This window comes from Psammomys obesus, unplaced genomic scaffold (assembly GCF_907164565.1).
Source record: "Psammomys obesus unplaced genomic scaffold, mPsaObe1.curated_primary_1811, whole genome shotgun sequence".
In the NCBI taxonomy this organism is placed as follows: domain Eukaryota; kingdom Metazoa; phylum Chordata; class Mammalia; order Rodentia; family Muridae; genus Psammomys; species Psammomys obesus.
Window position 1 is genome coordinate 16,519,409 of NW_026596064.1, and position 26,462 is coordinate 16,545,870.

Sequence of the window (26,462 nt, forward strand, 5' to 3'; positions counted from 1 at the left end):
TGTGTGTGTGTGTGTGTGTGTGTGTGTGTGTGTGTGTGTGTGTGTGTGTGTGTAGTTCTGCCTATAGCTATGCCGGAGCCAGCTATGTACACCAGGCTGGCCTCAAACTCAGAGATCCACCTGCCTCTGCCTCCCAAGTGCAGGGATTCAAGGCATGTGCTACCACCACCCGGCTAAGTATTGGTAATTTTGATAGTTATTTTTTGATGCTTGTCTCCTTTTTTGTTAGGTGTTTGTCTTCTGTGCTACCCTCTTTTCTGTTGCTGATGTAGAGGGCCCGGTACCCTGGCAAAAAAACAGCACAGGAGAGAAACAGTTTATTCTGGCGTACAGATAAAGAGGGGAACCATCCCTGGTGGCCTGGAAGATGTGAGCAGGAGGAAACAGTCTAGCACCTAGGAGGCAAAGGGATTCCATTTCATCTGTACCCAGGAAACAGAAAGAGGAGAACGGAAACTGGGGTCAGGCTCTTAAGCCTCTGGTGGTGTGCCTACTCCAGGCTCCACCTCCTAGTTCCATAACTTTCCTTACTGTGTCACCAGCTGGGGACCAGCTGTCCAACACAGAAGCCTAAGGCGACATTGCTCACTCAAACTGCAGCAGCATCTTCCTTTTCTATCTTGTCCCACAGCTTCCCGAGCAAAAAGATTTCCCATTAATCCTTACACCATTTTACTATTGCCACAGTGCCTCTCCTTTGCTAGCCCTGTGCAACCCATCAGAGGAAGGACAACTGCTTAGAAGTTTTTTGCCAACTAAATTTCCAACACCAATTCTGAGAATGCAGGGCTGCCATAATGCTGGGTTGGCTATCTTATTACTAAGCTCTGAATTGTTGCTTTGCTTCCCATGAACATTTTAGAATGATATCATATCTATTCAAAGCTTCAGCCTCAAGCTGTTTTATTTCTTTGACCTCACAAGTCATCTGGGCATAGGACCATTTTAATGCTATCTGTTTTACAATGATAAGCTGCAGTCTGCCCCTGTCCCTGTGCTGCTGCTGTTAAATGGTGTTAAGCCATACCATTTAAAGCTCCAAGTGATATAGCTTGAACTTGACATCCACGGAGGACCGAATGTTGGTGGTCAGGGAGTAGTGATGAACAGGGAACTGAGCCACTGTGGAGAAGTGCTCTAAAAATTACACACTGTGTTGTTGTCAGTTTTTCAGTAAGATCCACGCCATAGGAGAGGGCTCTTGCAGTGGATCCTAAGGCAGGGCTGGAGTCCCGGCAGCAGCAGGTCGGCTCTTTCTTGTGCTGGTGAGCTGCATTTGAGGCTGTATTCTTTGTGTGTATTTATGTCATCGACTTTAATTTACATCCAATTGCTGACTTTTCTGGCAACTCACAGGAGATTTGAAATTATAGTAAACCTGAGTTTCAGAAAATTACAAGTGTCAGAAGTGGAGAATCCTGACCCTTCTTTCTTTCTGAACTACTGTTACATATATCTTTACAAGAACCTCAAAAAGAAAAAAATTTTAAAAAGAACAAACCACTTTGAGAATGTGAAATATCACTCTTTTTCTACATGTTTTCTGGGATTGAATACTCTCACTTCAGGGGTTAATACTGTGATTATTTATATTAAAACATTTAAATGTAAGAAAAACATTTTTTAAGTGTCCATGTTTCTTATAGTATAATAAATGGAGTATTGACCCTCTAGTCGACATTTTATTTTCTTCCCTTTGATGCATACTGCTTTGTTAAACTGCTGCCTAGGAAAGGGATTTTTTTTTTTTTTTGTCAGTATTTGTAATGAGGCCTAGACTGTACAGAGCAGAGTGGGCTGTCTGTATCAGTCTGAACATAGCACTTCTGCTGAGTCTCATGTGTTTCATGAGGAAAACACCTCATTGATTCCTCCTCAGTTCTGTTTAGTTATACCTATCTTTTACTTTCCAGATGACTGTCAAGTTTGATCTTGATTTTGTCTGCTCTGTCTTTGTATATTGATGTTCTGAATTTTCATTATAAGGCTTTCTACCTCGTTAAATTGTCAGTTTGACCTGTTAGAGGCCTTTCAGTCCATCCTCGGTCTTCTATTCTAAGCCATTCTTGTTAGTGTTGTCCGTTTTACGTGGGTGGTTAGAATGAGAGATTGCAGGCTGACTGTCGGATCTGCCTCCTCGTGCTTTTATTGGGTTAGCACATTTTGTGAATTGTTTATGAATGCGCTCAGTTAGGTCATACACTGATTTACAGTCTACTGTTCCTCTTTGTATTACATAGTCTGGCTATACCTTTACATTTGTCACTTAACCATTGTAGGCATTGTGGAGGTTTGCTTCTTCAAACCTCTAATAAATGAAATCATACCTGGTGTTAGCTCTCAAAACACTGGCATGACAAAAATATATGAGGAAAACAATTTAAATTATTTCAATTTAAGAGGTTTTGACAATGTCAGCTGGTTTTTCAGGTTGTTAGTTTTGATAAGGCCTTTAACAGTCTGAAAATACCATTGTGGAGAGGTATGATGGAAGGAGAGGTCATAAATATCCTAGGGCTAAAACTTAATCTCATCCTTGTTTGGTTTTCTGCTATTCTTCCCCTTTGTGACAGAACTGTAACCTTTGCCTGTCCCACTATTGTGTATTAAGAGAATAGAATTTGCTTTTGATTTCACAGGGCTTGTTGCTCATACTGTGGTCTGAGGCTCAGGAGGCTGGATTTGGAACCTGGAACAGTGTTAGAAGTGTTACTGCAGTGGAGACTTTTGGAGATGGACTAAAGGCATTGCATGATGTGCAATGGCCTGCAAGGAAGCAGAGATGAAGCATATGCTTTAAAGACTCTCCTCAGTGACCTGCTTCCTCCATCTTGGTCTACTTGCTAATGTTTTCAGAACCTCCCAGTACTGTTTAGTATATGAGTCATTGGGGGTTGGGAGGTGGATTGAGATCCCAATAGTACATTATAAACAATTAAAAGCCCAGATCCAAACAACATTTCTGAAGGACAGGCTTGGAACCTTACAACCAGAAGCCTCCATTGATCATTCTACTTTCATCCTTCTTTTTTGGCTTTTTGACGTAGGGTTTCCTTGTGTGGCCTTGGCTGTACTGGACTCACTTTGTAGACCATGCTGGCCTCGAACTCACAGTGATCTGTCTGCTTCTGCTTCCCAGGGCACTGGGATTACAGGCATGCACCACCACACCCTGCTCATCCTTCATTTTTGTGTTCCTCCTCCGTAGGTTGATTCATTAGCAAATGCTGTAATCTAGTGTTATCCATATTTCTGGGTTGCTCATAAGTGTGTTATGATAAACATTGTCAAATACATTTTAGAAACAGGTACAATCTTCTAAGTAACGGTTTTGATATCTGTGTTAATCCTTCTAACTTCTGAGGTCCACTGTGCCTGGGTCCTAATTACAAAGTTGAATTTCTCTTATTTGAGCTTTGGGACCCTGGACTATTGGATTTTGGAAGTTGTATGACTTTAGTCTATTACATTGTGTGATATTTTGAGAGTGGCCTCTGAATCTAAACACAGAATGCATTTAAGTTTCACATATGCCTCAGAAATGTAATCTGGCATTAATTTTATACAAATTTCACCACACCTGTGTTTTCTGTGCTTTTTTTGATAGTGGTGGTGGTTGTTTGCTGGTGTGTTTATTTTTTGCTCAGTTTTCTGTGGTTTTTAATTTAAATTTTATTTTATGTATATGAGTGTTTTTCCTGTTTGCATGTCTGCGCACCACTTACGTGCTTGGTACTTGAGAAGGCCAGAAGAGGTCACTGCATCTCCTTGAACCAGTTACAGACAATTGTGAGCGGTCATGTGGGGGTTGGGAATAAAACCAAGAACAAGTGCTCTTAACCACTGAGCATCTCTCTCTCTTTTGAGGAAGTCCTGGATTCAAGTAGTCTCTACTCTACTCCTGAGTAACTGGAGAGCATATGCCACCCTACTTATCCACCTACCTGTTCTGACTGTGACCAGCCCTTCCTATGAGATGATTTATAGAATTTACCTGTTTGTAATGTCATGTTGATTCTCAAAATGTTTCAGACTTCAGGGCCTTTTGAAGTTTTGTTACACCTCTCTGTGTTCTTGTTTTCACTTCACAGTGTTCTAGAGCAGTGGCCCTCAACCTTTCTAATGCTGCAACCCTTTCATACAGTTTCTCATGTTGTAGTGACCACAACCATAAAATTATTTTTGTTGCTACTTCATAACTATAATGTTGCTACTGTTACTCGTACTGTAAATGTCTGATTTCAGGATGCATTTTCGTTGTCACAGATTGACCTGTAGGAGCCACACCTCACAGGCTGAGAACTGCTGTACTGCTAGAACCCTGTTTCACTAGTTTTCCCTTACAGTTTTAATCCCAGCTTCTCAATATGCAAAGGTGTTTATATCTCTTTTAACCAGTAAAAATACAGAACAAGGAGCCCTACCATGATTTTGCATTGGCAGTGCCTTGCTTTGAGTCATGCATGGCAGCTTTCCCCCTTTCTTTCACAAGTTTTGTAAGAGCAAACATAGGAGCTATTTGGTCAGAATTAATAAATCAACTTCTTTTTGTCTCTTCTGTGCTTTATGCTCACTTTGGAGCCTAGGAACCCCCACCATGTATCCTCTCATTTTCCCCCACTCCTTTCAAGTCAGGGGCTCACTGTTTATCCATGACTGGCTTGGCCTTATAGAGCTCCACCTCCTGGGATTAAAGGCATGCACCTTCACGTTCAGCCTAAACCCCAAATCTCATTCATTCAATGGGCATTGGTGCTTTGCCTGCATGTATTCCTTTGTGAGCTTGGAACTTGAAGTTACAGACAGTTGTGAGCTGCCATGTAGGTGCTGGAATTGAACCCAGATTCTCTGGAAGAGCAGACACTACTCTTAATTACTGAGCCATTTCTCCAGCCCTTGTCCTCTCCCCTTCCCCCCCCCCCTCCCCCCCCCCCCCCCGCCCCTTTTAAGGCAGGCTCTCTCTGTGTAGCCCTGGCTGTCCTGGACTCACTTTGTAGATCAGAACTTGCAGGTATCCTTCTGGATCTACCTGGCTGGTACTGGGTTTAAGCCAGTGCTGACATGCCCCACCATTACCCAAATGCAACATTCTTAATGGGGACCTTAGGTATTAAAAGCAAGATAGAATCTATCTCTCTCCTCATTTCAACCCCAGCTTAACTTATTGACGATGATTTTAATATGAGGTCAGTCAACACAATTAAAGTTTCTTTGTAGTCGTTGTTGCTTTTGAGTTTAGCTGGACCGTGCATAAAGCTGAATACACCAGAGTTATGAAAAGCACACACGTTTTTTCTTTAATAAGTTTTGCAAGTCACCCAGTCACTGTCACAACTACTTGACTCTATCATTTTAATCCCCAAATAGGAAAGGACAGTGTTTAATTGATGGGGTATAGCTGTGTTGTAGTTAAACTTTCTTTATAAAGCTAACCAGCAGGCTGTTATCATTGTTGCTTAGCCCTGTGCTGGTAAGAGTGACAAGCCTTAGTATTCTAATTGGCTATGGAAGGAGGAAGACCATCAAAGGGGAAGATAACAAAAAGGTTTCTTGAGCTCTGTGGAGTACTTTGAACTCATAGCTTGAATACAGTTCTCTCTCTGTTGGTCTCATACTTCCCTTAAATAGGTGAGAAAAGAAACTACACCTGGTCTTAGTTTGACTAAAGGAATGAGTCACACTTGTACCTGCACCCTCCCTCCCCTCCTGTCGCAGCTTTGACCTGTAGGACATGCACCATAAATGCTGACACTGAAGTCCTTCCCTTGGGTTTGATAGGTGGGATTGTGAGTATTCACCCGCAGTGTCAGCGCTCAGTAGCCAACAGTAATCCTTACCTTCACTTTTCTGCCTCAGTTTACCTAACCGGTGCTGCTCAGAGACCAGAGTGTGGCTAATGCAGTGTCCTCTTTTCTATTTGGCTGTAACTCCTTTCTCTCTCTTGACTGACATTAAACCCCTGCCTTTATGCTGCTAAAAAGAGAAACTTACACTCGAGACCAGTTGATAAGCTTGTGGATATGATCTCATTACCATAAGTTTTGTTTCACATATTAGTGATCTATAAATTTTCGTCTTGTCAGGCAAACACAATGTTTATGTGGAGGCTAAAGCATTTCGAAGAATACCTAGCTCAGCCTTTTCTGTGGGTTGAACGGAAGCCAAGGCAGAGAGTCACTTACATACACTAGTTGGCAGCAGGGCCAGCAATCTGAGTTCTTGGCTTTTGACTCAACACCATCTTTAAGCCATCATCCTTGATAGGCTAGAAAATAATAATGAGACTGTGATAAATGATGTGCTGTCATAGCACCTGCTACGCACGTGATGAGGACCCTGACCACACTGGGATTCTAAAGTATGCTAGATGCGCTTGGGCACTCCTGCTTGTGTCCAAAAGTAACTTTGTGTGATTAGAGTTAACCATATGAAGCTTTTCTTTAAAAATCTCAGTGAGTGCATGTATAGAGAATTGCTCTAATTTGAATGCTTAAGGTCAGTCTCTAATCTGCTTTTTTTTCTTTCATTCTTAAAAACCTTACAGAAAGATGAGGTCTACCTTAACCTGGTGCTGGACTACGTTCCGGAAACAGTGTACAGAGTGGCCAGACACTACAGTCGAGCCAAACAAACACTCCCTGTGATCTATGTCAAGGTATGTAACAGCGGGGCAGCCTCCAGTTCACAGCCTTTTAACATGGGCCTTGGGGGTGTGTGTGTGGGGGTGTTTCAATTCTATCGACACTGTGTTTACTCCTTGGAAAAACAGCAAATGCTAAACTTTGTTAAGTTCTTAAGCGGTTTTAAAACCTTTTTAAAGCTTTCACTGCTCTGCAGCAGATAAAGGTGCTTGCAGTGCAGGACTGGTGACTTGAATTCTATTCCTAGAACCTACATATAAAGGTAGAAGAGAACCGGCTCCATCAAGTTCTCCTCTCGTTCTCCACATGCATGCTGGGCCATGTGTGCCTGCCTCACACACTTCATGTACACGTACACATAGGCACATGAGATAAATTAATTGAAATAGATGTTCTGACACAAGCTAGTGAAGCAATCACAGTAGTGGATTTTAATTGTGTTATCCGTACCTCTGTGTGTGTAGTGCAGGGTGGGGAGGTGTGCACAGCTGAAGGCCAAGGGAGGATGCCAGAAGAGATCTCTTCCTGAACCTTAGATAAGCTCATAGTTTGGGATTTTCCGGGTCTCCCTTCCCACCCAAAGCCGCAGTGACTGGCAGGCAGGTGCGCCTAGTACAACTTTGTACGTGGGTACTAGAGTTTCAAGATGGAATTTTCATGTTTTTGTACAGCAACTACTCTTAACCAACCCCATGGCATTCGTTTTAGTTTTCAGTGTCTTCATTGTGCTACACACCAAAACAGGAACCCACTGAGTAAATTTATAGTATTCATTTTTAATGCTTTACTATCATTTGTCGGCATATTTATTACAGCCGTTGTAGAAATTTAAACTTTCGTCAATTTTAAACATAAACAGATATTTAGTGTTTGGTCTTCTCTAATATTAATGCACTTTTTTTTTTTTTAAGGGAACTAATGTCACAGTAGCTAGTAACTTGTATAGTGCAGTCCTAATTACAGTTGTGACGGATGGTTAGACACATAGTTTTTCTCTTCTTAGGTGTGAGATGGGGGGGATGGACCAGGTCTTCACCTGTAGCTCAGACTGGCCTGGAACTTTTGATACTTGTATCTTCCTGCTTCAGCCTCTTGAGCGCTGAGGCTGTGAGTGTTACCGAATTTAGTTAGAAACATTTTTATTAGCTGTGCTGTCCACTAGTGTTTTGTGTGAATGTTTCTCTATTTCTCAGCTACAGCAGTATAATCACTGACTTACTGTATCCCACACTTGGTGTGGAGCTGTCTGGAGTAACAGTCACAGTGCTTCCACCTTCTCCTGACCAGACTGTAAAGCAGGGAGGGGTCTGGTAGGTGCACAGCTGACAGGAGGGAGTGGTGCATTCAAGAGGAAGCTGGGCTTCTGCACAGTCTCCTCAGGGATCTTGAATAACTCATTTTATGCCCACACTTTAATGGAGAGGAAGATTATTCATGAGTTAAAATGGTATGCATAATTCCAGAAGGGGTCCAGATTTTTCCTGGAACAGAATTTGCCCCCTCTTTCTGTCCTCTATCTGCCTGCCTATCTATCTATCTATCTATCTATCTATCTATCTATCTATCTATCTATCAGATTCTAGCAGCAGGCAATGCAGCAGGCAGTGTGGAAGGCTAATAATAACAGAGATTTTTTTTCCCCCCTGAGATAGGGTTTCTCTGTTTAGCCTTGGCTGTCCTGGAACTCTCTCTGTAGACCAGGCTAGCATCAAACTCAGAAAAATCTGCCTGCCCCTGCCTCCTGAGCGCTGGGGTTAAAGGAGCCATCATAGCCAGCCAATTTTTTAGTTTAAAAATTGTTCAAGGTAAAGGTATAAATGCATAGAGAGCTAGGTGTATTTTCATGAATAATAAAACAAAATTCTGTTATTTGACCTTTTTATTAACTTTAAAGTTAGCATTCCAAGTAATGGGTTTCTGCATGCCATTTTCATATGTATGACTTTGTTCTTATCATCCCCTCTCCTACTCTGTTATTTGTCTTAAATAGATGTTGTTGCACACAAAAGAAGACATTGGACTTCATTAGGTTTAAGAGCGTAAAACTGCTCAAACTGGGTACATCAATCCATAATTTCCTCTTATGTAAAAATGTTTCTCAGAGTAACTGCAAGGATTAATAAAACAAATGGGAAAAAAGTATACTTGACTTATTGTTAGGGCGAGTTGAATAAATCTGCTATATATCAAATAGCCTTTGTTATTTTGGCTTTTTTTTCTCCTGGCAATAATAAGGGATTGAACCTAGGGCCTTTATATGTAGGCAAGCGCCCCCACTACTGAATTATATGCAGCCTCATATTTAGGAATCAATTCAGGTTTAGGAATCAGTCTTATTTCTTCTTCCTTTCTCCTTTCACCTGCCTGCTTTCCTGTCTGTCTTTCTTCATTTTTCCTTCCTTTTCTTTCTCCTGCCGCCCTCCCTAAGACATGGTCTTACTGTGTAGATTAGGCTAGCCTTGAACTCAGATAACTGCCTGCCTTACTGAGGGCTGGGAGATTTGCACCACCACAAACCAGCAAAGATACTTTATTTTATGAGTGGTTTGTTTGTATGTATGTATGTATGTATGTATGTATGTATGTGTACCATTATACAGGCAAACCAATCATACAAATAAGATAAACCTAAACGAAACCTTTTAATTTGGCAAAATAAAGATATTATAGCTAAAAGAGGACTAATCAATTACCCAGACCATTGTAAAGTATTACAAGGTGATATCGGCCAAGCTACTCTTTCCTGCTACTTCTACTTTGTATTTAAATGAGTAATGAGAAATGTTTACATGAAGTTATTGTAAGGATTAAGTGAAATCATGTGTGTAGCCTTGGGATGGTGTCTAGCATACAGAGTTGTTTTTGCTGCTGTTTTCTTTTGCTCACTGTAGTGCAGGAAGTCTTTCAACTTTCATATAAGTGCAATTTTACAAAGAAGAACAAAGCAAAAAATATGCAAATCTCATTTCATTATTAAACTTAACTTTTAAAAGCAAAATGAAAAGAACAGCAATAGAGGAGATATCTTTAGATTAACTATAAACATTTTTTTGGTGGGGGGAGAGAAAACTTCTTTGACTTGTTAATCTAAATATTAATATTGTGAAACAGTTGACTCTTTGCTTTGGTAAATTGATGCTTATGAAGTCACTTGGTTATAGATCATTTGTTGGTGGTAATGAGTTACGCTCCTAGAGTAAGCTTTAGAACTTACAAATTGATTCTATAAATGAACAGTGATACAATAATAGAATCACAAAGCCTTTTATAAAGATTAATAGCTACCTAAATGCTTTACTTCTCATTTAATCCAAAATGCTGACATTGAAGATCTTATGTACACATTTTTGTCATGCTTCACTTTGAAGAAGGCTTTAACTGTTGTAGCTTGTTTTAAATTAACTTTAATCATGTACTGCTAACATGTCCAGCTTAGCAGTTTTCCTCACACCTCTGAAGGAAAGTAGACTTCATGTTAGCTTAAATAATGCCCGTCCTTAGCAATATAGTCTAAAAAGATAGTATCTTTTTATTTTTTATTAGACAATAGCATTTTTTTATTTGAATCATTACAGAAATTATTTCCATGCTACTAACTGGGGAGTAGAGCTCAGAAACAATTTAAAGTGAGTCAGGCTGGATAAGGTGGCACATGTCTATAATCTTAACACTTTGGAGTAAGACAGGAAGATGACACAATCAAGGCCAGGCTTGCTCTGACAAAATTCCAGGCAAAGGCAACTCAAGGAAGGAAGGGTCTATTTTTGGCTCAGTCATTGTAGAGGACGCAGAGCATCATGGGAGGGAAGGCATGGTGAGGGAGCATCGGGCAGCTGGCCACATCCAGAGAGGATATGGTGCATGAGCTCTCTTTCTTTCATTGAGTCCAGGGACCTAGCCCATTGAACAGTGCGGCCCATGTTTAGGATGGGTTTTCTCTTCTCAGTCTAGAAACGCCCTTAAAGACATGGCCAAATCTGTTTTCATGGCTGTTTGAAGTACTGTCAACTACAATTTACTGTCACAGTGGTGTCAGTAGTGAGGCAGCCGTGTGTCTGTGTATTTTGAAACAGGGCTTTTCTGTTTAACTCTAGCTGTCCTGGAACTCACTTTGTAGACCAAGTGATACTTGAACTCAGAGATCTTCCTAGGCATCTGTCTTTCAGTGACATTGGAAGTCTACATTGTTCTGAGGATATTAAAGTATATTAATACTACTTACCAGCAGAGTTACTGCTGTCTCAATAGGCAATTAATTAGATTTCTTACTGTACCTGTGAGTTTTCCTAGGCCTCTGTCAATGATTTTGGGGGCTAACATTTCAGAAAAATAAATGATTCTAAAAGTGACAGTGACTATGCTTCTATAGCCAAGACCCTAGGAAGAATAATTAGCCTAGCTCCTGAGCTCTGCATCTGTGTCAAGTGAAAAAAATCTATCCAGCTGGCTGGAGTGAAGTGGGTGAAGGTGATGGAGCCCAGGACTATGCGTGTAGGCAAGTGTTCTACTCCTTAGCCCTGTCCCGTCCCCGAGCCCTGTCGCAGCTGAGGTGTTGCCCAGGGAGGCCTTAAACAGAGAATTTTCCTGCCTCTGTTGTGTGCCGCCATAACTGGGCTTTGAATTTGGAATCCCCCTGACTCAGTTGTATGCTGCCACGTCCCACGCCTGGATGCTTTTGTAAATTACTAAAGGATAGCACAAATACATGCTTTGTGATACCTTAATTTCCTAACTTAAATAGAAATAACATGAAACTTGTTTAGGGAAAACTGTACTAATAGTCATCAACACTTTACACGCTTTGCTGGAAATGTTATTTACTGCATGATTCAGATATGTTTGAAACCAGAAGTATTGAATTAATGCCTGTTCTTTATTCCAGTTGTATATGTATCAGCTGTTCAGAAGTTTAGCCTATATCCATTCCTTTGGAATCTGCCATCGAGATATTAAACCACAGAACCTCTTGTTGGATCCTGATACAGCTGTATTAAAACTCTGTGACTTTGGAAGGTGAGCTAGTTTTCTTACTCACTTCCCTTCCTTCATGCCCCCCTTTCCTCATGCTCTGTGAAATGGATTGATAATGATTGATAATGAACAATGGTAGTCTAAGCCCTGTAATCCTTCACTCAGACACTATAAACTAATGGAGCTCCTTGTAAGGATGCTTTGATAATGTTTATCAGAATAATAAATGTGTACCTTTCATCCTACAGTTAACTTCTGAGGAATATTGCCATGTACATGTTTAGAGATTTTTTTTTTTTAGTATAGCATTGTTTATAAATATCTAATAGCAATAAAATGTCCAAATAAATTATGATCTATATGAACACTGTTTATGTGCCGCTGAGGGAGAAAATGAGAGCTGTCCGATCTGGCAGAGAATGATGTCTAGGAAGTACTAACTGAGAAGAGGCAGGGGCAGGCGAGAGGGCTTAGTTGGGCAAGGCACTTGCTATCAAGGCTGATTGTGTTTTGATCCCTGGGACTTACTTGGTTCTGCAAGTTGTCCATTGACCTCCACAGGAGTGCCAGAGTGCTAACATTTCAGCTTGATGGCTGTGGTGACACTACTGATAATTCAAGGGCTCAGTAGACTAAATGTGGGGGATGATTAGTTTGAGGCTGAGCTAAGCCATGTAGTGAGACCCTGTGCAAAAAGAAAGCTGCTGCCAAGTCAGTACTGTATGCATGGTATGCTTTTGTTTGTAATCACTGGTGTGACTGTTCGCATACAAACAAGTGCATGCATAAACATGGCTTATTTCTGAATCACTGTGTAATATCTCATACATGATTACCTGGGACCCAACGTTGGGATTATTATGTGCTTGGGAAACTTGCATTCTCATTGATTGTTTTTTGGTACTGCTTGTGTTTATGTAATGTGTATATATGCACCATTTTCATTACAAATAAATTGTTACTATGCATTTATGTGCGTATTTTAACTTTACACTTAACTTCATTTCAGGAGTGAGATAAAATCCTGAGAAGCAGTATTTTTCTCTATTATTTAAACTTGTATTCTTTCTCCCTTTTTGCATATTTTAACAAGTTTGCTTTGTAAAACCGATTTCTTGCTCATACACCGTTACTTAGTAGTAAAAAACCTTGTGCTTTCTCTTTCTGTAGTCAGTGGTATAAGCCTCCCAACATGCAGTCAAGCTTGTACCCCCACAGGACAGCTCCTCCTCATACTCCTTCTTCCATTCTGCCACAGCCACCTGTGGTAACTCTTCTCTCTTTGCTCTGAGCCATTTGTCTTTACACCTTGATTCTCTCCAGCCTAATGTTTCTTCATCCTTGTTGGAAATTCTTCTTTTTCAGTTTATCACCACAGATTATACAGTGACTCATACCTGCTGATATCTGTATTCCTGCCTCTTTATATAGACTTCTGCGCTACACTGCAGATTAAATTGTGGGGTTTCACAGCAGCCATGTTTCCCCCAGGTGTGGGGTACTGCCAGTAAGTTCACTTGGTCCCACCCTGCGTGTCCTCGGAGACCAGTGCTGTTTTACAGTTCCTAATCGCAGGCCTATCCCGGGGGTCGCTCACCTTGTGGGCTGTGGGTCTGGCGAATCTGTGCCCCTGAAGCTTTTATTTGAAAGGAGAAATGAGGCACTGCTGCCTATTGCATGTATGAAATCAGATGGGTTTTCTTACTGTGGGGAGTAATTGCCAAGTAAGCGCCACGGAATGCAGCAGGGTTTCTGTCCTCAGCACCATGACAGAGCATGCCAGCACTGGGATTCTTTGGGATGTAAAGTAGCTTTGTTCTAATAAATTTGAAAGGGAGCTTTCACAGGTGCGAAAATAGCTCATTCTTAACAACTCTGAGGTAGGACACTTCATGCGCTTAGGTACTAGGGTGCAGAAACATAACAAAAGTCTTATTCTCTCATCAGTTTTTAACTAGGTGAAACAGGGTCTGGCAGTAGCTGAAAGGCTAGATGGGGTGCCTAAGGACCAAATTAGCTGAGACCACAAGGCAGAGACTCAGAACTTTTTACCTGCAAAGCAAAAAGGCAGCTTCATCGGTAATGAGGGTAGAGCATACAGGCTGTGAAAGCTTGTGGTTATGTAGTTTTCACTTATTGTGAAATTTCTGTTTTAAGACTGTTTTCTCCATTAAAAATGTACCTTGTTTGTTTTGTGTTTGAGACAGGGTTTCTCTATGTAGCCCTGACTGTCCTAGAAACTCATTGCCTCTGCCTCCAGTTAGAGTGCTGAGACTTAAGTAGTGGGCCACCATGTCCTGCTCTTTGTTTGTTTGGGAACTGGAACTTCAACTCCACATCCTAGGCGGCTGCTTTGTCAAGGAACATTATCCCAAGCCCCCAAAATGCACTTCTGAAAATAGAAAACACTATCATCAAGTGGGCTGAAAGCTAATCAAGTTTCTTGATTTTTCTAACAGTTTGAAACCTTACTTTTGTAAATATATCAAATGGTTGTTTTATGTGGGCCCAAGAAGGTTAAATTTTTAAACTGGAAATGAAGGGAACACAAATTAAGTTTAGAGTTATCATTGACTAAAAGTAAATCAAGGGGGAAGGAAACCTAGACTTTAAGATTGCACAACCATTTTCACCTGTCTGCATCTCTGCCTCCTGTACCTTTACCCTAGAGTTTCTATCTTTTTCTTTTTTTTTTCTGTTGGATTGTGTTGCATGTTTTTATTTCCTGTGTCTGCTACTACTGTGGGAAGAGCTCCTAGAGTGGCCTGCTTACTTGGGATGGAGTTATCTTGAGAGACTTAAGAAATATTAACTGTGATTCATCTTAATATGTATACTGTAAAAACTTTAGGAGGAAAGTTTTGATACTCTATAAGCTTAGCACCGCACAGACAGAGTTGATCAGTTCTGAGTGATGTTTTTTCCCTTAAAGTTGAATGCATTTTGCAGTTTGTTTAGTAATACAGTAAATTGACTAGAATGTGGATGCATACTGAGGTTTACACAGAATGCATCATGGCTTACATAACCTGAGCCAGAAATCCAAATTTAACAGTTTCTTGGCCAGTTCCGCCCCTCCTTTAAGGTGTGTAGGTGAGGAGTATTAATTTATTCACTTTTTAGGCTACTTTTTAACTTCCTTTCCTTTATCCTTACACTTTATTTAATTTATTATTTTTGAGACAGAGTATCACTGGGTAGCCCTGGCTGACCTAGAACTCTCACTGCAAAACAGGCTGGCGTTCACCTTACAGAGTCTCATCTGTCTCTGCATCTCGAATGCTGGAATTAAAGGTGGATGCCACCATGTCTGTCAGTCATTTTTACAGTTCAGAAGTAGAATTTAGGAGACAGAAAACTAGAAAAAAAAAAAAAACCAACATATGTATCCTTTTGTAATTTTTCATCTTTGTTCCTTAGGTAACTCTTGACAAATGCTCATTTTAAAAACCGCTTTTTTCATGTCAAATTGATAAAATTGTGTATGTCTTTTGTTGGAAACAGTTAAAGTGTGTTGCATTATTGCAGTCTTATGAAGTTTAGATAAACATGAGGTGTGTGAATGTAAGAGTATTTGTTTCCCTATGGTATAGATTTAAAGATTGCTTTTTGTTTTTATTTTTTCATCAGTGCAAAGCAGCTGGTCCGAGGAGAGCCCAATGTTTCATATATCTGTTCTCGGTACTATAGGGCACCAGAGTTGATCTTTGGAGCCACTGATTACACGTCTAGTATCGGTAAGTACTGCACCTGAGTACAGTGCTTGGGACTGGTTACTCTACCCTGTACTTATCATTTCTGCAGTGTGCAAACGACATGCCTGTGATACACTTTTGCAGAAATAAAGAGAATTAATTTTTTCCACCTTTTAGAGTTTACATTATACTTTGTGGTGTGCGTTTTAGTATAATTAGAAAAGTATTATTTTACATTTGTAGATGCTTAATGTATTTTGTTTTGGCCCTAAAGATTCAAATAAAGTGTAAGTACTATAACTTTAAAAAAAAATTGAGATGCATGAGAGGAAGACCTGTGGCATGGTGTGCATGTGAAGGTCAGAGGACAGCTTTCTGGAGACTGTCACCTCCTTCCACCCTTCTGTAGGTTCTGTGGTTTACACTTATGTCATCAGGCTTGCACTGAAACAATTTTTATCTGCTGAGCTATCTCAAGGGTTCTGTGTTAGTTTTCTAGTTCTCCTGAAATATTTATTCTGAGCTAATCTCTACTTAGAGAATTTGTTAATTAGTAATGTTACTTTTAAAATGTAATACTGTAATTGATAGAGCAGTACTATTTTTTGAACTGCCGTCATGATCCATCACTTAATTTTTGGTCAACTTAATTCATTAGTTGTTCATCTAAACCCACTTGTTGTTTGAAAGCTTCACAGGAGATGTCTAATGATGGAAAGATTAGAGACAGCTGAAGTCTTTGTTGACCTGGTCTTCTTATCTGCTCTAGTACAATTGCTGTGTCAGCACAAAGACATGGCCTGCTGGGTCTGAATAGCGAGATAAAAGCTTAGGCTAGGTTTTGATAAGAGACAATTACTTTATTTCATATCTTAATTGTGTGTGGGGTGAGGAGCTGAGGTTGACATCAAGGTGCCTTCCTCTATGACTCTCCACTATATTTTTTGAGACAGGGTCTTTTAATGACCCTGGACCTCACTGATTTGGCTAGACTGGCTGATTGGTAAGTCTGAGAGAGCATCCTTGTCCTCACCTCATCTTTGTCCTCTAGTGTTGGGTTGCAGGCTCATCCTTATCCTGATGCCTGTACTTGAGGCTGGACATCAGACTCAGGTCCTGATGCCTGTGAGGAAGCTCTTTCCCGAAAGCCACCTTCCGAGCCCCTCATGTGTTGTTTCTGACAAGAACTCTTCAGTCCTAAATAAAAATGAAAGCGTACATATTATACTGCCCCCTTCCCGCCTAGGGGGAAAAAAAACCCATAGTAATGGGGTGTGCGGCTAATTTAGTACATTATTTTTGTCCTGATATGAACAGAAGCACATTATTCTTTTTATTTTCAGAAAGGGCAATATGCCAAAGCATTTTTTTCATTCATGCCAAGAGGCTGATGCTTTTACACATCAGGTCATTCTGTTAGCATTCCTGACAGTGTTTACACTTTGTTTACGCTTTGTGGAAGTAGCTTTACTCTCTGGGACCTCTGAAAATGCCCAGAACACCGAGGGCTCTCCAGCCCACAGTTAAGGAAATCTGCTTCCAAGAGGTAAAAGTGTAGTGTGTGAGGTGCTGTGTCTTTCCGTGGCTGTAGTGGCGTATGTGAGCGCACCAGTGAGAAGGACTGCCAAGATGGTTCTCCCCAGTCAGTGTCGGGGCTTGTAACTGAATTCTGACCTGTAGAGTGGGCATCATGCCTGCTCTTCATAGTTGCTCTGCGGAGTGAGATAAAATGTTGCTGAAGTGCTATAGGAATGAAAGGTGACATTCTTAGTATGTTTATTAACTCAGCTGTCTCCAAGAGCAAAACTTCAGCCCTTTCCTTGGTAATGGCATTGGATATTATAATTGGTTAGTGTTTTATTTGTTTGGTATACATTTAGTGTATGTGTGTGTATACATACATACATACACACATACAGACAAGATACTGGATTGAGTTGTGCCAGGGTCAGCTAAAATAGAAAAATACAGACAGTTTGATTCTAAAATAGTCACAACCAAATCTTCTGATACATTATAGAAAACATGGATTTGTCCCATTTTTGGATCTAAGATGCTTGCTTTTTAATTTTCTTTAAATTTGTTTTATGTGTGTTAAGTGTTTTGCCTACATGTATGTATGCATGTCACATGCATACTTCATCCCTGAGGAGCTCAAAAGAGGGTGTCGAATCTCTTAGGATGGTTGTGAGCCATCATGTGGGTGCTGGGACTTGTACTAGGTTCTCTGCAAGAGCAGTAAGTCTTTTTCATGGATGAGCTATATCTGTAACCTTGCTTCTTACTGCTATGTGAGATTTATAAGAGTTGGGTGGTGGCATACACGCCTTTAGACCCAGTATACAGGGAGCAGAGGCTGGCAGATCTCTTGTGAATTCCAGCCAACCCAGGGCTACATAGTGAGTCAGTCTCTGTCTCTATGTCTGTGTCTCTGTGTCTGACTCTTTCTCTCATACACAAAATATATTTATAAAAGATGAATACTTATAAAAATACTAAAAAATAAAAAAGGGTTCAATTATATGAATACTTTTATGAAAAATTTTAACAATATTTGGAATGAGACCATCACTGATTTTTGACTAAATTATTTTCGTATTTGGATATAATCAATACTATGTGATTGAAATAAAATGTACATTTCACCTCAGATTATAGTGTTACAAACCTTTTGTTTTTTTCTTCAGATGTGTGGTCTGCAGGCTGTGTGTTGGCTGAGTTGTTGCTAGGACAACCAATATTTCCTGGGGACAGTGGTGTGGATCAGTTGGTGGAAATAATCAAGGTGAGATGGTTGAATTACACTTTTGAACCAAAAAACGTTATACATATACACCAAAAACAAACAAACAAAACAGTGGGAAAGGAGGCTAGGGAAGTGATTCAGAAATTAGAGCCCTCGCTGTGCAAGCCTGAGGACAAACTTTGGATCCCCAGAAACCCATGTGAGTGTTGTCTGGGTGTGGCATTCCCACCAAGAGAGCCCCAGAGCACTCTGCCTAGGAAGAGTACCCAGAGCATCCAGCTCCGGGTTTGCTTGAGGCCCTGCTTAAGTGAATAGAGTAGGGTAGTGATCAAGGATGATTATGGATACCTACCTACCTGGGCCTCCATGGACAAGCACACAAAAGCATACATATCTATGTGTGTGTGTATATATATATAGGTATATTTATATAGTACATACAAGAAAAACAAAGCAATACTGGCCTGTGGTATTACCAAAAAACAATAGTGTTTAGCTCTTCAAAGAGAGAAGAGAACATTTATACAGTTAATGGAAATGTGAATTAGTACAGACATCATAAAGAACATATTTGGAGGTTCCTTAGAAGATGAAAAATTGAATTAAAATATGATCAAGTCCCCTCTCCCGAGAGTATATATCCCAGACACTTGATTATGTGGAAGCTGTACTCTGCCGTGTTCATTGCAGCATCATTTGGAATAAGCAGCACGTGAACCCAGCCTGTGTTCATCATTGAGTAAATGGATGATGTGTTTTATTTCATCTTATAGTTCTCAGGTCACATTCCATCACCGAGGGAAGTCAGGGCAGGAACTCAAGGCAGGATCCTAAAGGCAGGGACTAAAGCAGGGGCTATGGAGGAGCTTTATGGAGGAGTCTTGCTCCTCATGGCTTGAGCAGCCTAGCGGAAGCACCACCCCCAGTGCGCTGGACCTCCCAGGTCAGTCATGGAAAAGTATGATAGACTTCACTACAGGCTAGTCTTATGGAGGTACTTTCTGAATTGAGAGTACCTCTTCCCAAACGACACTAGCTTGTTTCAAGTTGATATAAAACCAGCCAGCACACCACTTACTATTTAAAAAAAAAAAAAGTCTTACAATGTATTAAGTTAGCAAAGAATTCTGTTTTGGAATTGTGCCCAGAATCTTGAACTGAAGGAGCTCAAAGGTAGGTTGGAAGGAAACAGCCGGGGCCAGTAGAGGGAAGCGATGATATCTCAGCCAAGTGTTGTGCAAAGGCTTGATTTCTGTTGGAAGTGGTGCTGTCTGGAAAGGCTACTTTATAGAAAAGGAACCATTGAGCTGCATCTTCCAACATGGAAATGCACCCACTATTTATTTAAAGAGGAAGGTAATATGCTAGTTACCTAAAGTGTCAGATCTGTAGTGTTTATTTGCAACTTGTAGATGTGAAAGACAGGGTTGGTAGAATATAAGTATACCAGGAAAAAGGGATGTAGAGCTGTGGACACTGGGCACGGCTGTTAACCCCCTATTGTAGGGGGTTAAAGGCCCTTGCAGACTTTTAAGTAGAGGAGTGGCTTCTTTACTCCACCATAGCTTTAAACAAGACCTGCTGCATGTGCAGCTCCATTGGTGAAGTTTGGTGCCCCCTGGTGTTGAGTCATATAAAAGCAACTAACACCTCCTGGCTGTGACTATTGGTGTAGTCCTCATTCAAGTCACTTTTAGGTAGCCATGGAGGGAAGCGCAGAAGACCTTAACCCTGGGTTAGGAAGTACAGCCAACTAAGGAATTGTGAGAGAGGGAGAAATAGTCTTTCCCAGGGAAGGGCACACTTAACTGGTACCCAGCCCAAATGGTCATCTCCAACCATCTATACATACAAGTAACATTGTGCAGACTGAGCAGTGTGTGTGTGTGCATGTGTGTAACAGCAGTTGAAGAACAAAAGCATGAATTTGAAAGGGGTACATGGGAGGGCTTGGAAAGAGGAAAAGGTGGGGAGATGATATAACTATAATCTCAAAAAAAATAAGAAAATTAATTTTTTTAAAGCCTATGGAAAAATCACCTTTCTCAGAGCTTTTCAAAGATCTTTGCTTTGGTGTTTATTTATTTTATTTATTTTTTTTAAAGATTTATTTATTTATTATGTATGCAGTATTCTGCCTGAATGTATGCGTGCAAGCCAGAAGAGGGTACCAAATCTCAATCTATGTGGTTGACGGGAATTGAACTCAGGACCTCTGGAAGAACAACCAGTGCTCTTAACCTCTGAGCCATCTCTCCAGCCCCCTGGTGTTTATTTATTTATTTGGAGATAGCAATTCAGTTTCTGTTTTGATGTTTTCCATATGGGACTCAATTTGTAACTAGTAGGTAAAAAAAAAAAAAAAAAAAAAAATACTGTTAAGAAATGTGGACCAGATCCAGAGGAAATGATTTTGTTTAAGGGGTGAACAAACATCCCGAAGGGATATAGCAGATGGATTCCAGATTCTTTGAATCTTTCTACCCATCTTTTTGATGTTATAGAATGATGGAAAAAAAGAAAAGATATTTTTGGCAGGTCATAAACTCCATTACAATTTTACTTCCACTTGAGTGATGATTTTGAATTATTTTCTCTTCCTCTTATACTGTGTGAATATTTGTAGTTTCCTTTCTGTTCTATGATTAAAACAAACAAACAAAAAACCAGTCTGCCCAAAAGTTTCTCTGGGGAAAGGAATTTATTTGGCTCACATTTCCAGGTCCCATTCCATCACTGAGGAAAGTCAGGACAGGAACTTGTTGACAAGCCTGCTTGCTAACTCAGCACATAGGAACCAGGAAACACATTCACAGCCAGGAGGTGGAAGAGTGCTGCTTGGTGATTCCCTGGCAGATCCTCACTTAACGAGGTGTCTTACACAGCTCAGGACCACCTGCCCGGCGAGTGGTGCTACCCCCAGTGGGCTGGGTCCTCCCACTTCAGGTGACAGTCAGGGCAGCACCCCAGAGACATCCGCACAAGCCACTCTCATTCAGGCAGTTCCTCGGTGGAGCCCTCCGTCTCAGGTGACTGGAGGCTGCATCAGGTTGGTAATGAAAGCTAACTAGGACAGTGAGTGCCATGGACCAGAGAGAGACTCAATATTAAGAAATCCAGAAATAAGTATTCATTTTTTGGGAATCGCTATCTTCCACCAAATTTCCTTGGAGATAGTTTTTAAAATCCAACTGAGCCTTGTTTTGTGTGTGAAATGATAAGGTCCTCATTAAAATGCTATCCATAAAATGAAAAAATTTAAGTTGTCCAATTGCAAAACGTCACATTAGCCATAGTGAAATAGGTAAAATGCTCTCTAAATCTGTTAACAATTAATGTGACAACTAGACATCCTGCTGTTGAGCTGCAGTGGTTTTTACAATGCCGTTTACTTGTGGCGTCGACTTTACTCTGCTGTCAGTGTCATTTATTCACTAGCCTGTCCTCATTTTTATTAGCATGCTGTTTTCTGCCTTAGCTGCTAATGTGACTAGACTCTGCTTCAGTCTGTCGTCTGCCTCTTAGATCTTCTTAAGTAGACAGCAGCTCCTCGCTCTCCATCAAGATGCTTTCAGGAGTCTTGTGCTCACTGCAGCGTAGTAGCACTTTGACCTCACCTTTGTTTGTTTGGTTTTTTACACTGATCTTTGCTGCTGTTGATTTATGTACAAGTCCTGTTGGCCCTGGTATTTTTAATATGTCAATGGCTTTAGGGGCTCTATTTGGCTTAATTTAATCATTTTATTTTATTTTTATTTTATGTCAAGATAGGGGAATGTTATGTAGCCCTGGCTGGTCTGGAACTTGTTACATAGCGCTATCTATTGTCAGACTTGGTAGTCCTTCTGCTGTAGCCTCCCCGTATCGGGACTACAGATGTGAGCTATTGGCCTTGCTCCTGGTGTATACCTGACAGAAGTCATGTAAGGAAGGTTTTGTTTTGGCTCCCAGTCTGAGGACACAGTCCCGTCATGGTAGGGAAGACATGGTAGCAGAAGCCTGAGGCAGCCAGGAAGCAGAGAACAGTGACTGCTGCTGTCCAAAGAAGCCTGCCTTCTTCCTCATGCTTCGCCCAGAGCCCCGGCTCACGGGATCTTCATGCAGACGCCTAGAGATATGTTTCTTTGCTTGTAGCAAATTCTGTGAGCCTGACAGCAAGGATTAATTGTGATGGCTTTTATAGCCGTATTTCCTCATTTTGTTGTTTAGAGGTTGACCTAGGATTGAAAGCACAGCTCTTGAAAATGGCCTGTTTTTAACTAATAACAGCAACATACTACCTCACATACAACCGAGTGTCGGTCATCTGTATCTTCTCATCCTTTGCGGTATGCACACAGTATCTCTTCTACCTGCATATGAGTGTTTTGCCTGCATATCTGTTTGCACCATGTCCATGCCTGTTGTCCGCCAACAGAAGAACAGGGTTTTGGATCCCCTAGGACTGGAGTTATGGATGATTGTGAGCTGCCATGTGGGTGCTGGGAATTGAACCCAGTCTTCTTAAGAGCACCAAGTGCCCCGAACCACTGAGACAAGCCCCGGCCACCCCTTTCATTTAATTTTGTAAATATTTTGTTACCATCCTTCGTGTTATTTAGTGCTCCCTCTGCCCTCTTCTGTATTATCCTCCCTGCTCAGTTAAAAGCCCCACCTTTTTTTCCACTTACCCTTAATATGCCCATCTGTTTTCCTTGTAATGACTTATCAGTCTGTTGTGACTTGACATGACATTATTGTTTATGGTAGTTGAGGTTCCTTGAGTGCCTTAGATTGTGAGTCATCCATGGTATTTAGCCAATTAGAGAAAATTGTTTAGTTCGTTGTTTTTCAAATAGTTTTTTCTTTGTATTTGCTCTATTCTTTTTACCTCCAATCCTTCACTCTTCTCTCAGACACATACATATTTGCACATATATTCATATGTATATATATGTATACATACATATACATACAGATTCACATATATATTCATATATATATGAATGAGGTTGGCATACTTTAAAAAAAAACTTTTTATTTATGTTTCTTTTTCTCCCTACTCCACCCCAGTCCCTTCCAACACCCCAACACCATGTAGGAGAGAGAAAGGGTTAGTGGGAGAGGGGGCACAGTTCTTTCTTAGCTGTTTCCTGCTGGTTAGGGTCATTGGGTTCCTTGGAGCCAGTCCAATCCTCAATTTAGTAGATCTTCAACTTCTTGTCTCACAACAGCAACCAGGAGCAGCAAGGGGGAAGCAGGAGCAGCATGGTTCTTTCTCCTCTCCACTGTCTGGGCTCTTGTGTTTATTCTCTCTCCAGAGTCCTCAGATTTAAACTGTCTGCAGCTGGCAAAGAGCTCCTCTCAGAGCCCACATGAGGCCAATAGTCTGCTGCTGTGGACCATCTGAATCAGTCCCACATCCCACACCTGGGACCAAAACAAAAACACATTTATATCTACAGCATTCTTACTCCAAACATAGGAAATACAAAATGTTGAAAATCTGAAGTTGTTTTAGCACCAACATGATGCCACAAATACCACACTGACCTCATGCAATTGTTTGCAGTAAAAATGCAGGGACATTGGAAATCTTTATAAAATTATCTTCAGCTTAGATAAGTTACATAGGAGATGTAAGAGAATTTTTTTGTTTAATCTTCGTCTTATATCTAGGATATCTTATATATTACTTGTATCATAAAGTCCAAAAAGTATGAAGCAAAACTATATGGGTTCAAGCATCTTAAGTAAAGAATGTGAAGTGTTTTTTCATCTTTTCCTTCTGTGCTTCAGCTTTGTTTCTCTTACGATTTTTCTATTCAGGGATTCCTTCTGTTGTGTCTAGTTTGCTGTTTATCTCCCTCTAGTCAACTTTAAATTTTACACACTGTAGTAAGTGTAAATTTCCACACGTGTCTTCATTCTTTTATAATAGCTAATTCAATGTTCTTATGTACTAAATCTGTCATCTTTCATTTCTGGAGCTGTTTTGATTGATTCTCCCACCCACTTCTTGCTTTTATTTTCTGACTTCAAACCCGTAAATTTTTTTTTTCTTCCCAGATTGCTGTGGTTTTGTTTTGTTTGATTGTTTAACTTCTTTATTCGTGAAAGCCAGTTAAACTCTGAAAATGGCTGGCAGCAGAATTCTGTGATACAGTGCCTACCCCAAACCACCACCCCTTCAATAACACAAGTTCTTGTCCAGCATTTCTTATTTCCTGAGCTGCAATTGTACAGAAATTACACTTAGAGCTTTTGCTTACATTTGACTGCTTTACAGTGACAACTCCATTTCGGAATGTTGACAGCAAACACTCTACATTTTAATCCTTTTTGGTTATAGAAGCACTTTCGATGGTAGAAGTTATATTTAGTATGTCCTTTTATGGTGCCGTCACACATCGTGTTGTTCACATGCACACCTACACATGAATGAGCCAGATATTTCTAGTAGAAGTCTGTATAGCTACAGGAAACTGAAAAATGTTGTATCATTTCCTTAATTACTTCATTTTTATGAAGTATAGTTTTGATCTTGATAGCCAGATAGATGATGGTGATATTTCATATTCTGTTGCTGAAGACATATTATTAACAATTCATGCATGATACATGTTTACCAAGTTAAATTTCTATCCTACAGGTCAATTTTGTTTAAATGAGCTTTTTTCAAGTTTTCAAGAAGTCTATTTAGCTGTTGGTTTGTTTTTTACAATTTACTATTTTTGTTGTTTTTATTACTGTTAAAAATAATGTGTTCAGGGCTGGAGAGATGCTCAGTGGTTAAAAGCACTGTCTGCTGAATTCAATTCCCAGCAACCACATGGTGGCTCACACCTATAGGGATGTGATAGCCTCTTCTGTCATGCAGACACACAGAGAGATAGAGCACTTATATACACTAAATAAATCAATCTTTATAAAATTAATGTATTCACAGAACTCAAAAGAATTCAGTTTTCTTTATGTGATATAGTGCATGTAGTTTAAGAGGATTGTATTTTGTTCTTAGTTTATGTTCTGGTGCTGGTAATCAAAACCCAGGGCTCTCCCTGCCCAGAGGTATACTGTGGCTTCATCCTTGACCCTGAAACTGACAGTTTTTACGAACTCTCCCTTCTTTTTTGTCTTACTTCAGGAAAAACATTTTAAGGAATTATGGACAAATTTGGCTTATTTCCCATCTACCTTCCTTGACTTCCATGATACTTTTCTGCATGGGACCTATTCCAACCACTTGGACCCCTATCTCAGCCTTTTTCTGTTTGGTTTGTTTGTTTGTTTGTTTGGTTGGTTGGTTGGTTGGTTGGTTGGTTGTGTTTTTTGACACATGCTTAATTTTTTTTATTTGAAAACTTTTTTTTACAATTTTGTACAAGTGTATAATGCATTCAGATTACTTACTCTCCACATCAATCCTCCCTACAAGTCTTTTTCTCACATTGATGTTGTTTTGCTTTCTTTTGTGATCCACTGAGTGGCTGTGGTTTTGGACGTATCTATTGGAGCCTGTTAGGCTCTCCAGGAAGAGTGCAAGAATAGATTGTGACTGCCCTACCCCCACCTCAGATTCTTACCAGTAGCCAACAAGAGTGGTGGCACCCTCCTTCATATCCATGATTGACTATTGACATGGCCAGCTCCTGAGACATCACAATTGCAATGGCTATATTATACCCAGATGACAGCATTCTGTGGCCCTTTCCCCTGTGTTCTTACATTCTTTCTCCAGGAGTCTTAGAGAGAATGGCAAAAATATCTTTGTTAGCACTCAACACTCGCTGGTCACTTCTCAGCGTGTTAGGTATCCATGAGTCTCAATATTTACTATTGTTTATTGCAATCAGAAAGTTCTCTGATGGCGGAAGGTAGTTTGCCAGTCTTCTTTCAATTTCTCATTTGTGCATGTGCTTGCACTTGTATATATACCTGTGTTTTATGGTGGCCAGAGTACAACTTTGTGTGTTGCCAGTCAGATACACTTTCTTTTTTTGTTTGAGGCAGGGTCTCTCCCTGAGATGGAGCCTGCCTTGTAGGCCAGGCTGACTGGCCAGGGTGCCCCCACGGTTCTGCCTATCTCCACCTCCCAGAACAGCATGCCCCCGGGCCTGACTTTTTCACGTGCATCCTCAGAGATCAGGTTCAGGTGTTCATGCTTGCCTTGCAGAACGGTCCTTAACAACTGAATTATTACTCAGCTCCACTTTCTCTTTTTGTAAATGTCTGCGTCAGTTCCGTATTCCTGTCCTTCCTGTCACCCTGGTGCCAGCCTCAGGCTGTCTTGTAAATGGTATACCTCAACCCACCACTTGGTGGTGAGCTCTTCCCAGGTGGTTTTCTAAGTCCCCTCCTTTGTGATTTAATGACCTGAGCATTTTTATCACCACTGAAATTAGAAACCAAATTGTTTACTTTCCTCTA

General features: G+C 40.5%; 1 protein-coding gene across 1 annotated transcript in view; it reads left to right on the plus strand.

The window, feature by feature from the left end:
• Gsk3b (glycogen synthase kinase 3 beta) overlaps positions 1-26,462 on the plus strand; it is a 115,045-nt gene that overhangs the window by 44,711 nt on the left and 43,872 nt on the right. The window contains exons 5-8 of the mRNA XM_055625238.1: positions 6,545-6,655; positions 11,524-11,654; positions 15,243-15,349; positions 17,995-18,092. Of these exons, the coding sequence (XP_055481213.1) occupies positions 6,545-6,655; positions 11,524-11,654; positions 15,243-15,349; positions 17,995-18,092 (447 nt within the window). The remainder of the gene's footprint in view (positions 1-6,544; positions 6,656-11,523; positions 11,655-15,242; positions 15,350-17,994; positions 18,093-26,462) is intronic.